The 21,799-nt window shown below is 36.5% G+C and overlaps 1 protein-coding gene and 1 long non-coding RNA gene across 2 annotated transcripts; one reads left to right on the top strand and one right to left on the bottom strand.

Annotated features, from left to right (window-relative positions):
• Window positions 1–2,598: 2,598 nt before the first annotated feature.
• LOC144438931 (uncharacterized) lies at window positions 2,599–6,003 on the bottom strand. The gene is made up of 3 exons (XR_013481089.1): window positions 5,861–6,003; window positions 3,983–4,131; window positions 2,599–3,188 (listed from the first exon to the last, which is right to left on the bottom strand). It is a non-coding gene; the product is annotated as an uncharacterized LOC144438931 (long non-coding RNA).
• Window positions 6,004–6,525: 522 nt separating this feature from the next.
• Window positions 6,526–20,735, top strand: LOC144439517 (D-aminoacyl-tRNA deacylase 2-like). Its single transcript, XM_078128812.1, has 4 exons — window positions 6,526–6,700; window positions 18,609–18,764; window positions 19,464–19,533; window positions 20,212–20,735. The coding sequence occupies exons 2-4, from the start codon at window positions 18,639–18,641 to the stop codon at window positions 20,535–20,537; spliced, it is 522 nt and encodes a 173-aa protein (XP_077984938.1). The 5' UTR covers window positions 6,526–6,700; window positions 18,609–18,638; the 3' UTR covers window positions 20,538–20,735.
• The last annotated feature ends 1,064 nt before the right edge of the window (window positions 20,736–21,799 follow it).

Here is a 21,799-nt window from a genome sequence, read left to right on the forward strand (position 1 = left end):
AATGCATAATACTTGTTTGCCTTGGCCCTGTCAGATTATTTCAATGGTTATGTGTACCAGGTGTGACCAGGTGCATAAATAGGAAGGAAAAGGAAATTCAGAATCTGAAATAATGATAAAAATCTGTGCTTATATAAATAAGCTTCATATTTACAATTAGATTTTTATTTGTGACAAAAGAACATAAGAATGTTTTAAGTGTCCAAGTAGATTTCTATAGGTATTTGTAACTTAGGATATTATTGCCTGAAATGAACCCTTTAGAGTCTTGGTAGATCTTGTGTCTGGGTGTGTAATAAGGAAATAGATATGATAAACGGCCCATTATGAGTGCACACACACACACACACACACACGTACGCACGCACGCACGCACGTACGCACGCACGCATGCACGCACACACACACACACACACACACACACACACACACACACACACACACACACACACACACACATTGCATGACCTTCAAACCACAAAGTAGAAAACTTGTCATGTGCTACCTTACCATCACAAAACTACAATCAGAATGATACATGTCTAACCCTGACATGTAGTGTTATGGGAGCAATACTATCTAAACTGTATAGAGTAAATTGTGCCATATTTTTATGTTGTATAAATTAAGTTTCTCTTGACATCAGTTGTTTTATTTACATTAGTTTCTAAAGAAAGAAGTCCATATTGAAATAGTCCATTTTCTGCACTGTTGAGATACATTATAAGTCGTAACATCCTTCCCCTTGTCATGATCGTACTTTCAAAGCTGGTAATAACATATTGAAAATTCTCACCCAATAGCCTGGTAGATCACAGTGTCCTTTTAACCATGACAACCAGTCAGACTATCACTAGTCAAATGGATTAGTATGTAAATATACACATGTTACACTAAGTGTAGGCTAAACATGAAGTGGACATGTGATAATTTACATGTCATTTACATATGTAAATTCAACCCTATGCATGCTTGATAATGGCTTTTTGGGGGTGTGTCTACCTGAATTGTTTGAAAATATTCTCAAGACAAGGGGAGAATACGAGGGCTAGGAGGTACAACCAGCTAACAAAATGATGTATCTCAACAGTGCAGTAAACAGGCTATAGGGCTAGGAGGTACAACCAGCTAACAAAATGATGTATCTCAACAGTGCAGTGAAAGCATAAGTGGTATAAGACTTGTACTCTTTGAACAGATATTGCAAATAAAGATTGTGATTATATAGCCTCTCCACTATTTTCCATCCACTGTCTATGCTTACACATGGTAACATGGTTTAATAGTTGGTGACTAAATGTCACAAATTATATTTGCAACATTTCAGCCTAAGGCAAAAAAAAAAAATATTTGCGTGTTTCCGATAACATGGCCTCAGAAAATAGGATAGGTAGGTAGTTCAGATTTGATTTGATTTTATCTTTTTAACTGCAGTGGTTTTTATGTTTGAAAAATATTGTTTTGCCCCCCAAAACAAAGAAAATGTTGGTCAGAATACCCCTTATGTGAAAGTTTGTTGAAATATGTACCGACATAAATGGGAAAAGAAAACAGATATACATGAAGGTCAAGAACACAAGGAATCTCTTCCCTTTTTGTTTTAAATGTTCCGAAAAAATGTTTAGGATCAGGGTCGGTTGTGTTATTGGAAACACCCATTTTTTTCTTTTATTTGGCCTAAAGAGTTTACAAAACTCTAGTGAACAAATCTGGTTGCTTAATCTATTACTAGTGTTACCTTAAAAGGTGTTAGTAGACCGAAGTTAGATTTCTTGATTTTTCATATGAATTCCACTTTTTTAAATGTAATAAAATATATATGTGTTCAGAAATTAGAAAAAAAACGTGTTACATGTACATTAGTGCTGAGGTATTTTATGTTGATAAAGATCTCTGTGTGCATGGTGAAGGGCCATATAGACAGATCGAAAAATCAAAGTTTATGTCAAATTTGCTGTTCCAAGAGACGTTTCACTGTGGGATTTCATCTTGGCACAATATGGTTTGAGGATAAAATTCTCTCCTCCCCTCCATCCAACCCCATTTATCTGTCTGAATATCAATCAGTCTTCTTATTTATCTCAAACTGTATATTTTTATAAATTTTTACAAGTTCCCTTGATTATAGCTACTTCAGAAATATTGATCATACACGTCTCCATAGTAATATTTCTATGTCAGAGAGGGTTCTTTCTCCTTCCATAATTTGCAATAATACAATTGTGGCTCGATTTATGGAAATGGTTACAGAGTATACCTCTTCAGCAGATAAAACAAGAAAGGCAAGTCGCGAATAAAAAGTGCCTTCACACCAACCAACAATGTGGCAAACTGGACAATTTGTCGTTGGGGGCGCACTTCATCTCCCGTACACACAAGCAACGATGACTTTCATTAATGTCTAGTCTACTAGTCATTCTAGCCCAGTCGTATGTCTGTACATGGAGATCAGTCACGAATGGTCACCATGTTACAAGCTATTTTTGATTTCATTAATTCATTTACATACTTCTGTTTGTTTGTTTGTTTGTTTGTTTGTTTACTTGTTTGTTTTATTATAGACTCGATGCAAAAAACACACTGACACACCGTAATAAATATATTCAAAATCCACACAGCAGAATTTAATTTATAATTTTGGAGTTGAAATAAATACAAATCGTCTACAATATACTGTATGTCTGTACATGTAAAGTGGCATTGCATCATGGGAGGAAAAAATAAACAGTACATTTAATAATAGTGGATGTAAGTTACATTTCACGAAATATTCTACTGAAAATGTGTAAATTTATCAGATCTAGAACATTGACTGCTGATATTAAAGCTGAGAATGGCACGACGTCATACTTGGAAGGGTCAAAAGGTCACAACCCCTTCAGCCAATACTTTATAAGGTAACATTAAGATAACTTTCCTGAATGTTTTGTAGAATGTTAGTACTTGAGTTGTTATTCATAAAAGAAACCTGAGTTACAATACTAGAATTATAGAACTGCGTCGGGTAAAATTTTCATCATAAATTATATCATTTCATTATTAAAACTCTACTAAGTTATTTCCACAGTCAATCTGAATTCCATTTGCATCTGCTCACGTCACACAGTGTACATTTGATGGGTTTCTCATCATTCCTACTTTCGTTTTTGTTCAAAGTTCATCCTCTCCACAAAGTCACCTGCGAAAATCTGACAAAAAAAATAAATATGGGTTAATTTCTTTTATATTCCCAATGAACAGTTTCAGGAGTTAGAAGAACACTAATGTAGTTGGCCACTATAAAATGAACTTATATAGCTTTTCTATCATGTACTACATGCAAAGAGAACGTTAAGAAAAAATCAACCAAAATCAGCCACTGCTAGCTCAAGCTTTTGTTTTGTACAATACTTCATGTTTATTGATGATCAAACAATTTGTATTACAGGGGTATATGGTGTTTCTGTGTGACACTTGGAAAATGGTCCTAAATGATTTCAACTTGAATGATTTAAGAAAAAAAAACCGGATTATATATAATTTTAATATGGCGTCACAATGATATTTGTGACAGATGAGATTATGGTACAGCTGTCATTTCCATCAACTGATGCAACGAACACGTACACAGAAATATTTGCCTTCGACGGTATCGTGGGCGTCTGTCCTTGTCAGAAGAGATCAAAAGAGCGCCACCAACGACGAATTTCAATCATACGATACAACTTACACACAAGCGATTGTCCTGAGTAGTACGTATACGTGTTGTGTGACGTACAAGATGACACACCCACTGACAGGAAATGACGTCATCAGCGTTGCAAAAACAGTCGTATCACATGGCCAAATAGGGAAAGGCCTTCAAGTCTATTCATAGTGAAATCAGTTCTTCAAAAAAACCCGCAAACAGGTGATTATTTTTCTTCGAAATATGACACATTACACGAAAATGTGGAAACGCAACATGCCCACGGTATGCTATTAAAAAGTAACGTAGACTTACTGTCCCCCAGAGAACCGTTGCTGCGGCAATACTACCGAACATAAATGCATTTCCATTCTGATAAATCACAGGTGGTTCACCGGCCTCTGGTCTCATTCTGCCGACCCAAGTACCTGTGTTACGTGAACGGACACCTCGCTGTACAAGGCCTGAAATTTATAATTCAAAGTATTTTAATGTTAAGTGTATATTAAAATATATATACAAGTATCGTATTAAATACATACGTCTCCGTGTGCGTATTAAAATACAATCATGTCATGAGCGTTTTTTTTTTTTGAGAAATAGGATTAACTCTATTCATACAATAAAGAGGAAAGGAAATAACGTAAAAATGTATATGAATTTCTTATATCACATGACACATCGAACGTCATACACATACTTATCAACATGTTTTTATCATTATTGTACATAGTCACGGGTTTCCGGTATTATGTAAAGTATATATAAATATAAATATTATCAGAACCTCAGTGTAAAGTTATATATATATATATATATATATATATATATATATATATATATATATATATATATATATATATATATATATATATATATATATATATATATATATATATATATATAGTTTTGAAACTATTACTTAGGACAATCGCTTGTGTGTAAGTTGTATCGTATGATTGAAACTATTACGCTCTGCCACTGCGGTATAGAGCACTGTCTTAGCAGATTGATACTCACCGAGTTATATATATATATATATATATATATTTAAAGTTTCTATAGTTTTAAAGAATAAATGGAACATTTTGGACACAATTTAATTTTGTAATTATTACGCTACAACAGTATCCGAATGGTCGTTTTATGGCACTTAACAAAAAAAGGTGAGGGGGAGGCAATCGTGTTCACAGGGAAATACTATGTAGGCAATTTGTTAAAACACTGTAGACGGGGAAATACATCAACTGATTGCCATTTTAAATTATATATTTTCTCAATGATCATTGATTGATTGAGACTGGTGTTACATACATATGAGTCGGTGGTTATCTGATATAGTTATTTACATTCTACTTCACCCGATTGAGGCCGCTACTCTCTCTAAAGGTCATTGTGACATTGATTGTCCTTATCCCATGATCTAAAAATAGATTAGACTGTCCAATCAACAAAAATCGATATTTGGAATTTGATTTGGTCTTTCGTCACCTTATATCCAATATCAGTGACAGAACACTAATTTTGTTTGATAAATAGCCAAAATGCAGCTTCGCTTCGCGTCCACTGAAATTAGGTTAACATGGTTAAATTTACACGTACTGTCACCGACTAACCTTGACCTGAAAGGTATTAATATGCGCATGTCACAGACTTGAATACTATACGTCAGATTCTATACAAAGTGACGTTGAATGTACTGTGTGGTTAAACCTAGCAAAAAAATCCCCCTTCTTTCTATCTCCTTTTCTGAATTCCGAATACACCAAGATTAGATTTATAATTTGGTTTCGTACAAAGGAAATGATAAAAGGATGCGAAGGCACATTTACAAAAAAAATTGCTAAAAAGAGTGAAACAGAACGGTTGAATAGTCGAGTTCCAGTTCTTGCGTCATAGTGTCGTGAAAGAAAACCAAGGCCACTTTTCGCATTCAAGAATTCACGAATCGGCGCCAAAAAACTGTCCTCAAAATAGGACTTATCTCTTCTAAGAGTCCATAATTAATTAATATAGTATTTCGTTTGTCGATTTGGTTTCATTTGTGAAGCGAGCAGATTTTCACCGCAATGCGGCTAAATGCGGCAGAGATCAATTAGTTCGACTCAACACATATTTCCATTTTGAAAAAAAAAGAATTCGACAGTAAAATGAACTTTGTGTAATTGTTAGAAAAAAATAATCTTATCTTACCTGATCTGCTGAGAACAACTCTTGTCAACTGTCGGAGCATTTTTACGTTATGAAAAGATTTTAGATCCGGAGTGAAATGTTTCCTCTTATATGCCGGGGCAGTCACACGCGGTGGGTGTCCTTGAATTTAGTACAAAGCCAGAAGTGCCGGTAGTAAAGAGCGTTGACCTCAACTATGTGCGTCATCATGTGGTGTGCCGTCACGGATTTGAGCACATTCTACGAAAAACTATTACTAACTCCACGATCGTAATTGTCTGTATTTATCACAATGGTACTTTAATTAATTGTATTTTCAAGTGCATTGTCGTTTTTACCAATATTCGAGCTAAAATTTGACGATTTTGTTCACGATTTTATAAGAATCAGGCACTGCATATTGTGACTTGATTCATTTTTAAGACTACCAAAGTTAGTGGCGCTGGATCTCCCGTTGTCACTGGAACATATGAGTCGGTGCAAGTACAGTATTTTAGTATACCAAATTACTTAATTTTATTTCAACTTCATATTAATACGAGTTCTAGCGAGTTTCATTACTTTGAAATTGAAAACTATGATGAAATCAGAGTTTGTGTTTATACGATTTAACAATTTTTAATGACTTAAGGGAACTGGCAATTTCCCATACATGAATCACATTACGAAAAAGTAGTGAACAGCCAAACCCAGGACTATAAAGAGTATATCCATTCTAGTGTATTTTGTAGATGTTACAGCTGTAAAGTGAGCGAAACCCTGTCATAATTTCTTCCGATATTTTACCTTGAACACTCTTCTTGTTCATTTTGGTCCATGTGTTGTCACACCACACCGACAGTTGTTCAGTTCACTGTTCAGGTCAGTTCAGTTCAGTTCTATTCGAGTTTATTCACAAGTAGCTCAGGCTCACTTAGTTTTGTTTACAAATACAAACAAACAAACAAACTATACACAAACAAGTAAGTAAACAAACAAACAAAAACAATTAAACCGACAAATGAATAGATACATATATGAGTAAACAACAACAAACCAACGAACAAACAAACACTATAGGGTGTGTTCGATTAGGGGTAGACCATTCGATATCCTGGGGGGGGGGCTTGGAAGATTGGTGGAGAGTCATTATTTGTTTTCCCACCTGCTTGCCTGAGAATTATTTTTTTTTTCTCCTTCACCTATGCTGGCAACTTTTTTTTTCTTTGCTGCTTTGAGATATCCGGATTTTTTTTTTACGTCAATGTTGAACACCTAATTTTGTTGCCACAATTTTCTGTTTGGTTTCGCACAGGGTAATACAGAGAGTAAAAAGATGCTGTTCTATCACACACAGATTTTATTTAGAAAACTACATATTTCATACATGTTTGATTTTCAATTAAATAAACATGATCATTGACAGTTTTTATTCCATGGTGACACACTGAAAATGCAAATCAGAAACTTGATTGGTGATGAGCTCAAACATTCAGATGGACCGGTCAGTTTCTCCAGCTTGGGGGGATGGGGGTGTCAGTGTTTTTTTCCATCGGGCTGACAAAAAGTCACTGACCCCCGTGAATAAAGTTTCATAGTATCTGACAGTAAGCTGTAGAGGGAAGAGCTTTTGAAGCTGGGATATGTCTACCTCTTGGGTGAGTGTGTGTGAATGGGGGGGGGGTCTAGGGGGTTCCCCCCCTAGAAGCCCTGGAGGATTTTTACTTCTAAATTAAGGCAATGTTTAGGCTATTCACAGACACTTTCAGACAATAATTTACAAACTTTACAAGACAGCACTAACATGTAAAAAGCAACTACGTGAGGTTGAAACATTTTTGAAATAAAGTTTCAAAGTATCTTGACAGTGTAAGAGGTGGAGGAAAGAACTTTGATTTGAGACTGGAACATGTCTACCTCTTATGGGGGTTCTAGGGGGTATTCCCCTAGAAGCCCTGGAGGATTTTTACTCTTAAAGCCAATTTTCAGGCTATTAACAGACACTTTCAGACAATAATTTGCAAGCTTTACAAGGCAGCTCTAACAATTGTAAAAAGCAACTACACATGGTTGAAACATTTTTGAAATAAAGTTTCATAGCATCTTGACAGTAAGAGGTGGCGAGAAGAACTTTGATTTGAGGCTTGGACATGTCTACCTCTTATGGGGGTCCTATAGGGGGTCTCCCCTAGAAGCTTTTGAAGTTTTTTTTATCAATTTTGGTGAATCTTATTGTTGGTTTAACGAATGAGTGGCCTTTGGGGTGATGGAGTCCAAGGAATCCCCCCCCCCCCGGCAGATCTGCAGTTATTTGTTTCTATTTAGGCAATTTTTAGGTTATTAATAGCCTCTGAGATATATATTGCCAATCTTCGAAAAGCTAAAGTAAATATAACTTTTAAAATAAATTTTCCATGTTATAAAAGTGGGCCTGTAACATTGGTATAGGGGCATTGATATTGCATGTATAGTAAAGTTACTGATGTGTTAGAGCACTTTAGGAGGTCATACCTAGTAGAAACTTAGAATTTGAGTTGTGGTGTCGATACATGTAGTGTCCGAAATAGGAAGTATATTCATTCCTTCTGACAAATTCATACTGAAGAGACTAGAACAATTTAGATTAAGTTCTTTTATAAACTATTTAATAGTATGAAGATTACGATAACAAAACCTTCAAGTTCACTTTTGCCCCAAAGTGCAAGATAAGTGAAGCACTGATTGTGAAACAGCCAAACACTTACCTGGTATGTTCTGTAACTAGTGTGGTACCTATGTAATACATGTATTATATGTATAAGTTTATTTATAGTTATGTTTGAACCCTTACATGGAGTAATATCTAAACGATTTATGAAAGAACCAGAGGCAAGAACAAATATATATATGTACCACAGGCTAACGAAACTGACTGGTCCCTGACATGTGTTTGAAAATGTTTGTCATGATTTGACAAGTGTCCTGGTTGGAGAGGTACGAGCAGGTTGAACAGTATATTCGAACCTGTGCATCATTTCCCTGCCAAGACATTTTTTTTCCTAGCAGCAGTGGTCCATCTTTTTTTTCCATCACCACTCATATCCGGATTTTTTTCCAAGCAAATCCATTTGGCATCTGTTTTTTCCCGAAATCTTCCAAGCCCCCCCCCCCCCAGGAAATCAAATGGTCCACCCCTTAAGCTTTCTCGTGGAGCCTCAGACTGACTGACTGACAGTAACTGACGTCACTTGGGCACCTCGGGTCGTGTGAAAATCGAACGTATTTTATTGCATTTGGGGTACCCCGGGGAGCCTATAATGAAATCCGTGATTCACGATAAATAATTTGGTCCGTCTTTCCAAAATATTTTAGACAATTTGAAGTGAAAAATTATTTCCTCACTAAATGTGGAAAGATATCCTCAAAATACGGTACAATTCTTACGGAATTGATAACAATAACCAATCACATGTCGTCCCCATCTTGGGTCAAGGTCAATCCCCAAGCTGCCCCTGCTCCATGAGGAGGGTCGACTTGGGGCGCCCCGGGTGTGACGTCATGTAGTAATCGAACGCAACTTTGGGCAACTTTAGGTGCCTCGAGGCACCCAAATATAAATGAACGAAAGTCCATGCGCACCGTCTTAGTGCTGCTCCGTTTATTTTCCAGTTTTTGACGTGTTTCGGCGTTGTATTATTTGCCTTTTTGTTTGATGTCGTGTCGTCTAGTAAGCACAGTAACTGTATCCGGTTTATTGCAAGTTTATGTGACTGAATTTTGTCGTTTTGCTGTGATTTTATTTGGTACCTGTATTGTAGCAGCGACTGTCACTGGTGTCCATGATGGCGACTGGGAAGAGAGGTATTCTTTTTGCAGTTTTGTGCTACAGTGCCTTTTAATCATTCATGGCAAGAAGCAGTCAACACGTGCACAATCCTGTGTTTCAAAGCGGAGATTGTGATGGAGATGGTTCTACTGATATCCCTGTTAATTTCCCGATATCTGCTGCTCATAGAGTTTTGTTTGACTTATTTTCACCCCTTGCAAATGGGTCAAAGAAACCACTAAGGCAGGTGCAACACTACATCAGGTGCGTGGATGAAAACAGATTGCTGGTTTGCTGCTAAGTGCAAAGTGGCGACATTCATCCATGTCCAGGTCCATCAACGCGAGTTCCAAAACTGCCATGTACCATCTGTACAAAAGCGGTCAGAAGCAATAGCAAAGCCCTTGACTGCGACAGCTGCAAACGATGGACTCATATAAAATGCATAGATTTTCCTGTGAAAAGGTATGATGAACTTGTTGATCAAAATCTATCTATACCACATATATGTCGGCCCTGCTTGATGTCAAATCTCCCAACCATGTCATTGGATGATGATCAGATCGCTGTCACTAATCTACATAACAATGATTCCAATTACTAGTATTCTGAACCAAAAAGGAAAGGTATGCATATCGTGCACCTGAATGTTCGGAGTCTATTGAGTAATAATCATATCATTTTGTTCACCATTATTTATAAATTGTTTTTCCTAATAAATTTAAAACATTGTCAAAAAACTGGGTAGTAATATAATTATAGTGACGAAGTAGGAGGCTGGTAACAAATATAGTCCATGGGCCAGAGGGGGTTACCGTGCACCCCCCCCCCCCCCACAAACCTCCAACATAGGTATTTTTTTGTTCATTGGAGTCTACTGAATGAGAAACAAAATGGTAACAGTGAAAATATGCCATGTTCATTTTACCGAAGTTCGCAGGCGGGCTACTTTGTACAAAATGGTCACAAGAGGGCGCCCTAAACTTGCCCAGTTCTGACGGATGCTCAGTTCGCCCATAGACCCTACACCAACTTCGCCAGGACACAAAGTAGACAGACCGTCCCAGAGAGACCTTCTCAGAGAGGACTGAGCATCACAGATCTTCATGTACGTTCCATGTACGTCATCTCTCACATGTTAAGTGTATGTTCAATTTAAATCTACTCTACACAGCAACACAACACAGTGGTTGGGGGTAAAGGTCAACTTTATTTGTAGTTGACTATAAACAATTATGCTGTACATAGAAATAAAAAAGAAGCTGCACAGTGGATCTATAGCAATAGTAATAAATGTTTACATTAAGTATACGTAAAATTTAAAAAAAATTAAAATAAATTTAAAATCATATATTTTCTATACATATATAAAATTGTTTTGTTGTTGTTACTATTATTGTTGTTGTTTACCATACTGCATTCACTGATGATACAGTTGTGTAATACAGTTATTATTAATAAAGTTATGTAATATACCGTGTGACAGCAGCCTCTCATATCATATCATTTTCATAATCTCATGGATTTAAACTCCAATAAGGCCTGGGACTGTTATTGTACACGTGATCTCGCAAATGTTACATCACTTCACGTGTGCAAACCCCTTTTGTTCAAATAGTGCATTATCTGCACGATTGCATCGACATTGTGTAATATTGCACTCGTCCAGTGTATTATCCAGATATTGCACTGGCACGATGCAATATCAAGATAATGCACTGTACGTTACAATATTGCACTGCATATACATGTACAGACCATATAACACCAATCAGGCAAGTGAAGATGACAAACCATTTATTTTAATGCACATATTTTGCGCAAAGTACATCAATTTAATTATTTCTTGTCAATATTTACAGATATCACATTTCCATCCGTTTGGTTAATCTTCACTTCGACGTGTAATCCCGAATTCGAACTATGCTTTATCTTTGGTTCTTTGCCTTTGTCAGTATCAACGTCTTCCAATTTGGCGATTTTAGCTGCGGAATGTCCCTGCAGTACATACACTGCTAACATGACATTTTTGCTCTGTACTCGTTCTGTGAAATGGTAGAATGATAATAAAATGACATTAGTGTTGCTGTATGTCAAATAAGACGAAGTCGTACAACTTCTTAGTCCCATCTCAGTGTTTTAAACCATGCATGATTTTAAAGTTTCGATACTGAGACACCTTTATCATGAACTGGACTCCAGCGACCAGGAGAGTTTTAACACAATCCAAGTGTCTGTACACCTGTTAACGATCACAATATGAAACTGTACGTCACCCAATCACCATTTGAATAATACACATGTTAACACGTGTAGTAAATCTGGTTTTAATTGTGACTAAGCAAAGTATTAGCAAACATCAAACACGTACACACAACTTGAGGAACTTTATTTATTTATTTTTATATCCACGTTGTTCTTAAACATGATGATGAGGTATAGGGAGTATTTTAATGCGTAAATACGTTGTTCGGCAATTATGATGTACGAAAAAACTACAAAACATTTTTGAAGTATATCTTCCTCCTAGTACGTCTCATTGCCAATTTAATGAATTTAACAGGATACTTTTGGGCGCAAAAATCAGCTGTCATATCGCTATTAATCCATTGAAATTACGAGTGTCCGGCACGAAGTAGTACTAAATGTATACCCATCAGTTATGACATTTGTAGTTTTCCCTATATAACGTACTTTCATGTTTCGTCTTTTCATGTTTCGTTCTGTTGCTAAACCTGCTACACGGAATGTAACTAATGTGGTAGTTTAACAAATTTGTAGAGGGTTACCTCTTCTGTTAAGGTAACCCCTTCAATGTTACTCTCTCTCTCTCTCTCCACTCTGTACACGGGATCGACTTGGACTTTTAGGGAATTAGTTCAGACTACACACAGTGTTTATGGTTAACCTGGATCATTTGGAAGTGGCCACGGAGCAGATCGAAGCTCCTAGCCTCAGACCGTCTCTTCCAAAGACTGAATCCATCCTTTTATTATTCCATTATAAACATAAAATATACAATACTCAAATGATTGGGTGATAAAGTAATCAGCACCATAAATGACTAAAACGGAAGTATTGCCGTCGCCTTAATTCAATGCAAATGATATTGACAAATATGAAAACTAGCTAAACAATGTGATCACGTCATTGTTCTTCCAACTGTCTGTAATCAGTCATTATTTGACACTGTTGATCTTATAATAACTTAAAGTTGTCATCTTAGAAGAATACTATTCGCGCAATGCAAACATTTGTTCTAAGTATTAATTCATGACAGCTGAGAGTTCATGGTGACCTCGCAAAACATCAAAACTTAGCGAATATTAAAAAGTTGTATTCTGTCATCCGTGACACTATCACCTTTTCCCAAAGTGTGGCGTCCCCGCCACACATTAAAATATTCAAAATAATTGCCTTTCATAAATGAAACACTTTTTGTGATTTTGTAAATCGATAGAAAAGGAGAAAAGTACAAACAATTAAAGAAATTAAACTTGGAATAGTATGGGTGTGTGCTCATTTCTTGAACAGCAGTCTGATTTCGAGATATTCAGTTTACTTTCAAAGATCGGAATTGCAGGAATTATCTTTTCCAACATTGACGATAATGCGAGTGGTTATTTAAGAAGTACCTTTAAAGTCCTCTATTATACAGCTCCTCAATCATACAGCGTCTGATCAGACTATACAATCACTCACACAGCCGTGCCTATCTTTTACCCAGATAAAAATGAACCTCTTTTGAATTTTGACTTGTAAAATCTATCATACAGGTACTCTTCAATGACAACTCAAAATCATGAAATGAATGATCATTTCATTAAACAAGTGGTGTCATTCTTTTTTGTGAAAAAACAACAACTTTACGTCGTTTACGATTGAAAAAAGTTGGACTAGCAGTTATCATGCGGGTTTTTAGCATCTGAGGAATTTCAGAAATTCTCAGTGTGGAATTTGAAAGGAAATTTTGCATAGACAATAATACAGCTCATTTCGGTCGGATCTCTGTTTTACACTCAAATTTAAATTCAAATAGTTATCTTGTACTGCAGATTCAATAAAATACTATATCAACATGGTTCCTTTCTTTACTGTAGGAACTTTAAATCACAAAATCAGACTCAACTTGTGAGCAACGCATTTATCTGTAGCGTTTCGGCTCACTACAACTCAGAGTCAATAAAACTTCGGAGTTTCCAATACTCCATACTTCAATACATATTCTTATTAAAACTAAAATTTTCTCCATAGAAAAATCAATAATATTCTTCCTGCTTGTACGCGACCGTTGAGATGTAAAACAGCATCACTGAAATGGTTGTGATAAGTAAATAGATTTCAAAAAGTGTTCATCGTCAAACTAAATCGAGCATACAATTTTTATTTCTTACACATTTCTCTGTACACACAGTAAAAAATTGCTGATCATGAATAGAAATGAATTCGAGGAATAAAATAATGCCAGTCTTTAGCAAATCTCTACTACCGTATGATTAATGAGTTGTTTGTCCTTCAAAAGTCTTAAGTATGTAGTTCACATGCGAACTGCTTCGGTCTGCATCAGCGTCCGATACGCGATATCTCCAATCGCCTGTCAGCTGTTCGGTCCCCGTTGAAGGTTTCACTGCTACGTTTGTCAAAGTCTCTATCGCTGTCTGTTTATTCACAACTCCACGTTTTGAAACACAATTCCGCCTTCTGAGATGTCTTAGTCCGTCACTGCAATATTTACGAGTTCTAGTTCGAGTTGAATTCCCACCATTGTATCATAATCATTAAAAGTTTCCTTTCGAAAAGTTATCGAGTCATCGATTTCTCACTCACCCAGCGGCGTTGTTTTTTTCTTCTTCTCAAAGGTTGTCAATTATTCTTCATAAAGTTTAAATTTGTCTCATTACGCGCACAATGGTCCTTCTAGTCCAAGGCCGGTTTTTCCACCAATGTAACAAATTATGGGGTGACCTCTCTTGTTTAGGTAACCCTCCTCCATTGTTACTCTCTCTCTCTCTCTCTCGCTCTCCACTCTGTACACGGGATCGACTTGGACTTTTAGGGAATTAGCTCAGACTACAAACAATGTTCATGGTTAACCTGGATCATTTGGAAGTGGCCACGGAGCAGATCGAAGCTCCTAGCCTCAGACCGTCTCTTCCAAAGACTGAATCCATCCTTTTATTATTCCATTATAAACATAAAATATACAATACTCAAATGATTGGGTGATAAAGTAATCAGCACCATAAATGACTAAAACGGAAGTATTGCCGTCGCCTTAATTCAATGCAAATGATATTGACAAATATGAAAACTAGCTAAACAATGTGATCACGTCATTGTTCTTCCAACTGTCTGTAATCAGTCATTATTTGACACTGTTGATCTTATAATAACTTAAAGTTGTCATCTTAGAAGAATACTATTCGCGCAATGCAAACATTTGTTCTAAGTATTAATTCATGACAGCTGAGAGTTCATGGTGACCTCGCAAAACATCAAAACGTAGCGAATATTAAAAAGTTGTATTCTGTCATCCGTGACAGTAGCACCATGATTAATGAACACTTTGAAAGACTAACCTTGTATGATCTGGCCGCTTCACTTCGGTGACCAGTTTTCTCAGCCTTAAATTGCTCATTAATATTCTCCGCATAAAGCCGTGTTGCAGCTGCCGCACGTAAATTGTAATTTGTATGGTGGTCAGGGATATTAGCCTGTGTACACAGTCTTCCTACCGTTTTAGCCAAGGTGTTCCTGCCGATAGGCGTGGTAGAGTACTAACACTGTTTATGGACGATAGTTTTCTACTTGATTGGAGATCGTAGGTATCCTCAGGGCGAACTTTGGGGTTAAAGTGCGTAGGGCAGTGGAACACGAGGTTGGTGCAATATTAGCTGCAATAACTGTAGCGTTTGATGTGATTTTGGGGACCTTTTCGTCTGTTTTTGTGCCTTTTTTTCGTTCCGACGTTTAACCCGAATCAAACGCTACAATTCCTAAACCGCAAATGCAAATAGACGAGACCACGTTGAAAACGTGAGCGAGGCGTCAGTGTACTGCCCGTTTCAAAATGCTGCATGTCATGCTACATTTGCCGATTTTGACGGAATTGGGGTACCTCTGAACACTTCTTCGTAATTAATGTTGGCCTTAGGAAATGTCCGATATTTTGCCAGCAGGTAAGGCGTAATTTAGCAGAATCCACCCAACTTTGCGATTCAGATCTGAATCGGTTCCGTCTATTTGCCTTTGCGTTTTGAGGAATTGTAGCGTTTGAATCGGGTTAAACGTCGGAACGAAAAAAAGACACAAAACAGACGAAAAAGTCCCCAAAATCACATCAAACGCTACAATTATTGCAGCTATCTTCTTGTGAGACTTGTGGTTATTCCATCTGCTTATGTGTCACTAACACCTAATAGTTTGTATATTTATGATCTTGGTTAATGGTAACTGTTGCTTTGTAGGCGATGCTTTTTATGAGACATTTTCCTACAAGGGGACATTTGTTTGGTTTCCTACAGTTACATTTACTGTGTTGTATTTGGCTCGCTTTTGAGAGGATGGATTTGTTGTGTGCATTTATTAGTTTACCCATGTTGTCCATGCAACTGTATCTCACTTAAACGTTATTGCGGTTGAAGATTTTATGGGAGTGGGTTGGATATAGGGAAATGCTTGTCTATGAGGTGCAGACATTTCTGCCGAAGCTAGTTGCAACATGTCTACTGTAAGGTGTGTTGAACCAAGTTATATTATGCGATTACGTTTGCGCTGGATATGACCTTTTGGAATGAATACAAATTTTGGAGACAGCTGCCCCCCTGAGATTTTTAGGGAAAAACTACTTTTTGAATACATAGCCATGTTATTAAAATCGTTATTTACGTGATGATTCCTAGCATGCGCGATTTAAATTGATGGTTCAATAAAGTCAAAAGTGACTGTACACTGACTCCTCGCTAATATGTATCTTTAATATATCTCTGTTGAATAAAAATGTGTCCAGATAAAAATCGTAACTTTTTGCAGTGTAGTAAATTAAAATTCTTTGTGTGGGAAAGTACAAAAGAAGTGCGCACATACATGCACTGTGCATTTTCCGCAAGTATCAGTAGTCTTGAAAGTCTCCTTCATTTGAAGATAGCAAGTCGCAATAATGTCAGAGAGTAAAACTCCAAAAATAAAGACGGAAAAAGTCGTTCAACGTGAGGTCGCCTGCTGCATGCAGTGACTCTGAAGATGCGCTCGATCTCATTTACATCTTGTTCCTTATATTAAAACATTTACTGATAAAACGGCAGATCTCTTTTTGGAATATTTGGTGGCCCTGAAAAAACTATTAAACTAGGTACGCAATTTAAGATCCACTCTTTGAAGATCCACTTTCAATTAATAGTGTTCGACGTTGTTTGATATAATTATCTCATTGCACTGACACTAGCGTTATTCCGCAATTCATTTTGAAGCGATAATTTGCTATCATGGAAAGAATGGCCCTGAATTTGTAAACAGCGCTGTACCTTCGACATCAAAATCCAACCTTCAATTTCCATTATAATGATAATGACAAGGAGAACCCACTGAGTTCACCTTTGGTTCCGACATAAAGGAGGGCCATAAAAGGTTTAAGAGTTGGGTAAAGAAAGGGGTTATTTTACTGTGTTACTTATTTGAGAAAGCACCATCACTTTGAATGTGACATCTTTTCGGCAACTACTTTGAAAAATACGACATTGGGCCAGAAAAAATGAAAAAGCTGTTCAACCTACCCATATATTTTTTGGGTGATGGGCAATACATCGTCATGCGGGCTTCGCATGTCAGTAAAATGCACACTTTGTTTCAAAATTAAGGATATTTCTTTATATTTTCTGAATAGTACATGTAACAATAGCCATTTGAGTCTATTCAAAATCATTCTTATACAGTGGTTTACTTGGCTCTGATGATGCATACAAGCATGAATTGAGGTTAAATTAAGCTGTTGCACATCCAAAGTGCACTAAAAAGAAGTGAGCAAAAGTTTATGACCATGGGAGTGGGCTGAACAGTCATTGGGCCATCAAAAGTCTGAAGGTCTTGAAATGTTTTGCTCTTTATTCGGGATTTTTTTGAACCAAATTAAACTTCAGAAGTCATTTACCAAGTGCACATCCGCAAAATATCTTTCATCTTTGCCACAAGAAAATACACTTCCAGATAATATGTAATGCGTAGCATAATTGTTTCAATTCTGGTATTTTATTACCATATTCAAGCATTGTAAGACTTTCAATTATGTCTATGGTTTGATATTTTATGCCTCTAAATGGCCTCTTACACTGTCTTATTTTCATTTTTTTCACCTTTAGAGTTGTCTCCTTCCAATCAGTAGCAATCAAGGTGATAATTGTCTTTCTCCCAAAACAAGATGGAAGGTGGCTGGCTAAATACCCCCCTGTATAGGTTAGAGCTGAAATCCTCATCCTGTGTAAAGTAATCTCGTTCGGAGTATTATTGTAGTTGGCTATCACTATTAGAGAGGGTGATAGGAGCTACAAAATTTGTTTAACCGTAAATTGTGTACATTTCCTAACTGTAGCTATGCAGACAAATTGCAAGAGATAGTATCAAGATGATTGAATAAGTTCTATCTAAACTCATTACATATGGTTTATTTTATCCTTGTCAAGCTTTGAGAAAAAATGAATTGACCTACCTATCAAATTATGTGTTAGATCGCCTTTATACACTTCGTAAAAATGATGACCCCCCCCCTTCTTTGAGTCCCAAATTAAGGTGCCCCCCCCCTCTGATTTGCCGCCCCCCGGCCGTAAAAACTGATCGCTCCCTAAACCAAGTTGTTGAGTCATTATACATGTAAAACAGTCTTCGTTTCACTGTGCAAGACAGGAGGACTAAAAGGTGTTACCACTGTACTTTGGGAAAGTTCAGAAAAAGTGGATGCAACTATCGTAGATTTGACATTTTGTGTTTTTCCAGGTAGTCGAGATAGTTTGAGTCTGCGAGAGGATGGATAAATTATCACCAAATCCGACTAGAGCGGCAATGCCGAGAGCTCGAATATTATTACAGCAGTGTACATCGGCACGTGTACAGGTACAGTCCCCTGCTGAAAGTACCGTTCACTTCATCGAGGTACGTTTCCACATATAACTTTAACAAAGTTCACGACAATTTGAAGAAGACCACAACCAAAACGGGGAGATGCATAAAAAATCATTATTTTGACAATGTTTGTGATTATATGCTCTTTTGCCATAAGACATGTTTCTCTCCTACCTGCAAAAAATCAACTGGGTTTGGGTTTTGCAAATCCCCCAACAGAATCATGAAAAACAAACGTAAGCAAATGCATGTGTACTCCAAACGTCTAAGAAGCCCCACTTCAAACTTAAAGAGTCAATTTGAAAATATATGTTAGTTTCAAAAGGAGGTCACACAGTTTGGTGAGATGGGTTTAGACCTATCAATGGAATGATTGCCCACACAATTCAATGTTTGACCTGACAACAGTTCGTCTCATAAGTAGCGAACAATATGCTCAAGCTCTGGAACGACACTACCGCATGACTATAAAACTTTAACATCGCGACTGATTTCAATCCATCAAAAGTATAAGGAGCGTAAACACATGCATTATCCAAATTGGTGGAATGGCATGTTTGAATGGGATCGATGCGAAACTTTGACGTGTGTCCATTTTATAGCAACATTTCTGTGTTTAAGGGAAAAAATAAACATATTGTCAACCTTCGTTTTCACGTACAACAATATCTCTTTTGCATTTAACCACCATTGATACGTCCATCAATAGGTAATTGTATTTCTTCACAGATCAACAGCGGTGTTGTAGTGTATGTATGCTTTCACAGGGACTGTACAATGGAACTTCTGAACAAGATGGGTAAGTCGTAGTCGTGCACTACCAAGACATCGACTAGGACTTGATAAGGTTACGTTACTATCCCTAAGTACAGAATTACAACTGGCCGTAGTACGACTTTCTGTTTAAAAAGTTTAATCCTATACCACCTTACAGCTAGAATGTATGCAGTCAATTAGTACATATACTTATTGTTAGCTTGTGTACTGTTCATTAGTACTTAACCACATTGTTAGAATATGTACTGTCCATCAGTACACAGCCTTGTTAGAATGTGTCCTTCCATTTACAATACATAGTTTTATTGTCAGAATGTGTACTGTCCATCAGTACATAACCGTATTGATAGAATGTATACTATCCATTAGTACGCAGACTTACCGTTAGAATGTATACTGTCCATCAGTACATAGCCGTATTGTTAGAATGTATACTATCCATTAGTACGCAGACTTACCGTTAGAATGTATACTGTCCATCAGTACATAGCCGTATTGTTAGAATATGTACTGTCCATTAGTACATAGACTTACTGTTAAGATATGTTCATCATAAGCTGTTTTTAAATGAAGTAAAACAGATCACTGTGTACTAAATGGTGCCAGACATGTATATAAATAAGATTACTAATGTCTGTTATTGTAACATCATGTTCCACGTACACCATTGAAGCAATGTTACTTCCCTATTATATTGCAGTACATAGGGTGTTGAACATTCGATATCTAAAGGGTAAAGAAGCAGAACGTGTATCTGTCCTGGAACTGCCAGGCGATGTTCTCATCGTACCACAGTCAACCTTGGGAGGGATGCATAAGAAACGTCGTGTAACATATCATTACAACATCGATAAAGAAGAAGCTTGTAAAATGTACCAAGAATTTGTTAGACTGTGTAAGCATGCAGTAGAATCCAACGAAGACATCCCATGTCGTGTACAATATGGCCAGTATAATAACAAGTGTGAGAATATGACTGTTGAGAGTGGCAAATATGGTCTGATGACTCATTTACTAGAATTCTAGGTGTATAATATGGTTTGATGACTCATTTACTAGAATTCTAGGTGTATAATATGGTCTGATGACTCATTTACTAGAATTCTAGGTGTATAATATGGTCTGATGACTCATTTACTAGAATTCTAGGTGTATAATATGGTCTGATGACTCATTAACTAGAATTCTAGGTGTATAATATGGTCTGATGACTCATTTACTAGAATTCTAGGTGTATAAATTATATGGTCTGATGACTCATTTATTAGAAATCTAATTTCTAGGTGTATAATTTAATTGATCTAATGACTCATTTACTAGAATTCTAGGTGTATAATATGGTTTGATGACTCATTTACTAGAATTCTAGGTGTATAATTTGATCTGATGACTCATTTACTAGAATTCTAGGTGTATAATATGTCTGATGACACATTTACTAGAATTCTAGGTGTATAATATGGTCTGATGACTCATTTACTAGAATTCTAGGTGTATAAATTATATGGTCTGATGACTCATATATTAGAATTCTAATTTCTAGGTGTATAATTTGATTGATCTAATGGCTCATTTACTAGAATTCTAGGTGTATAATATGGTTTGATGACTCATTTACTAGAATTCTAGGTGTATAATTTGATCTGATGACTCATTTACTAGAATTCTAGGTGTATAATATGTCTGATGACACATTTACTAGAATTCTAGGTGTATAATATGGTCTGATGACTCATTTACTAGAATTCTAGGTGTATAAATTATATGGTCTGATGACTCATATATTAGAATTCTAATTTCTAGGTGTATAATTTGATTGATCTAATGGCTCATTTACTAGAATTCTAGGTGTATAATATGGTCTGATGACTCATTTACTAGAATTCTAGGTGTATAATTTGGACTGATGACTCATATATTAGAATTCTAGGTGTATAATTTGATCTGATGACTCATTCACTAGAATTCTAGGTGTATAATATGGTCTGATGATTCATTTACTAGAATTCTATGATGTGGTGTAGACACGTCTTGCCCAGTCAAGAACCTCAATTTTGCTGGAACATAATATCGACCTAAAAAAATCAGGTAATGGTTGTACAATCATAAAATTCAAAATCCGCAATTCAGAAAAAAAATGGAATAAGTTTACTAAATGACCACGATTTTTGTTGTCACTCAGGGTTTCATAGATTAAGAAGCAAGTACATGTATAAGTGTGCAAGAATGGGTAGATAGGCAGACTATAGACAAGATGGCGGAACTGTTTAAATATGCATGGACGCACA

The sequence above is a fragment of the Glandiceps talaboti genome, chromosome 8 (genome assembly GCF_964340395.1).
Source record: "Glandiceps talaboti chromosome 8, keGlaTala1.1, whole genome shotgun sequence".
NCBI classification, from domain to species: Eukaryota; Metazoa; Hemichordata; class Enteropneusta; family Spengelidae; genus Glandiceps; species Glandiceps talaboti.

What these genes read in the sequence shown, in the direction of transcription:
- LOC144439517 (XM_078128812.1), top strand. Translation starts at nt 18,639, where the DNA reads ATGGATAAATTATCACCAAATCCGACTAGAGCGGCAATGCCGAGAGCT. An exon ending in GTACCGTTCACTTCATCGAG is followed by an intron (nt 18,765 to 19,463) that starts GTACGTTTCCAC and finishes ATTTCTTCACAG; the next exon opens with ATCAACAGCGGTGTTGTAGT. An exon ending in GGAACTTCTGAACAAGATGG is followed by an intron (nt 19,534 to 20,211) that starts GTAAGTCGTAGT and finishes ATTATATTGCAG; the next exon opens with TACATAGGGTGTTGAACATT.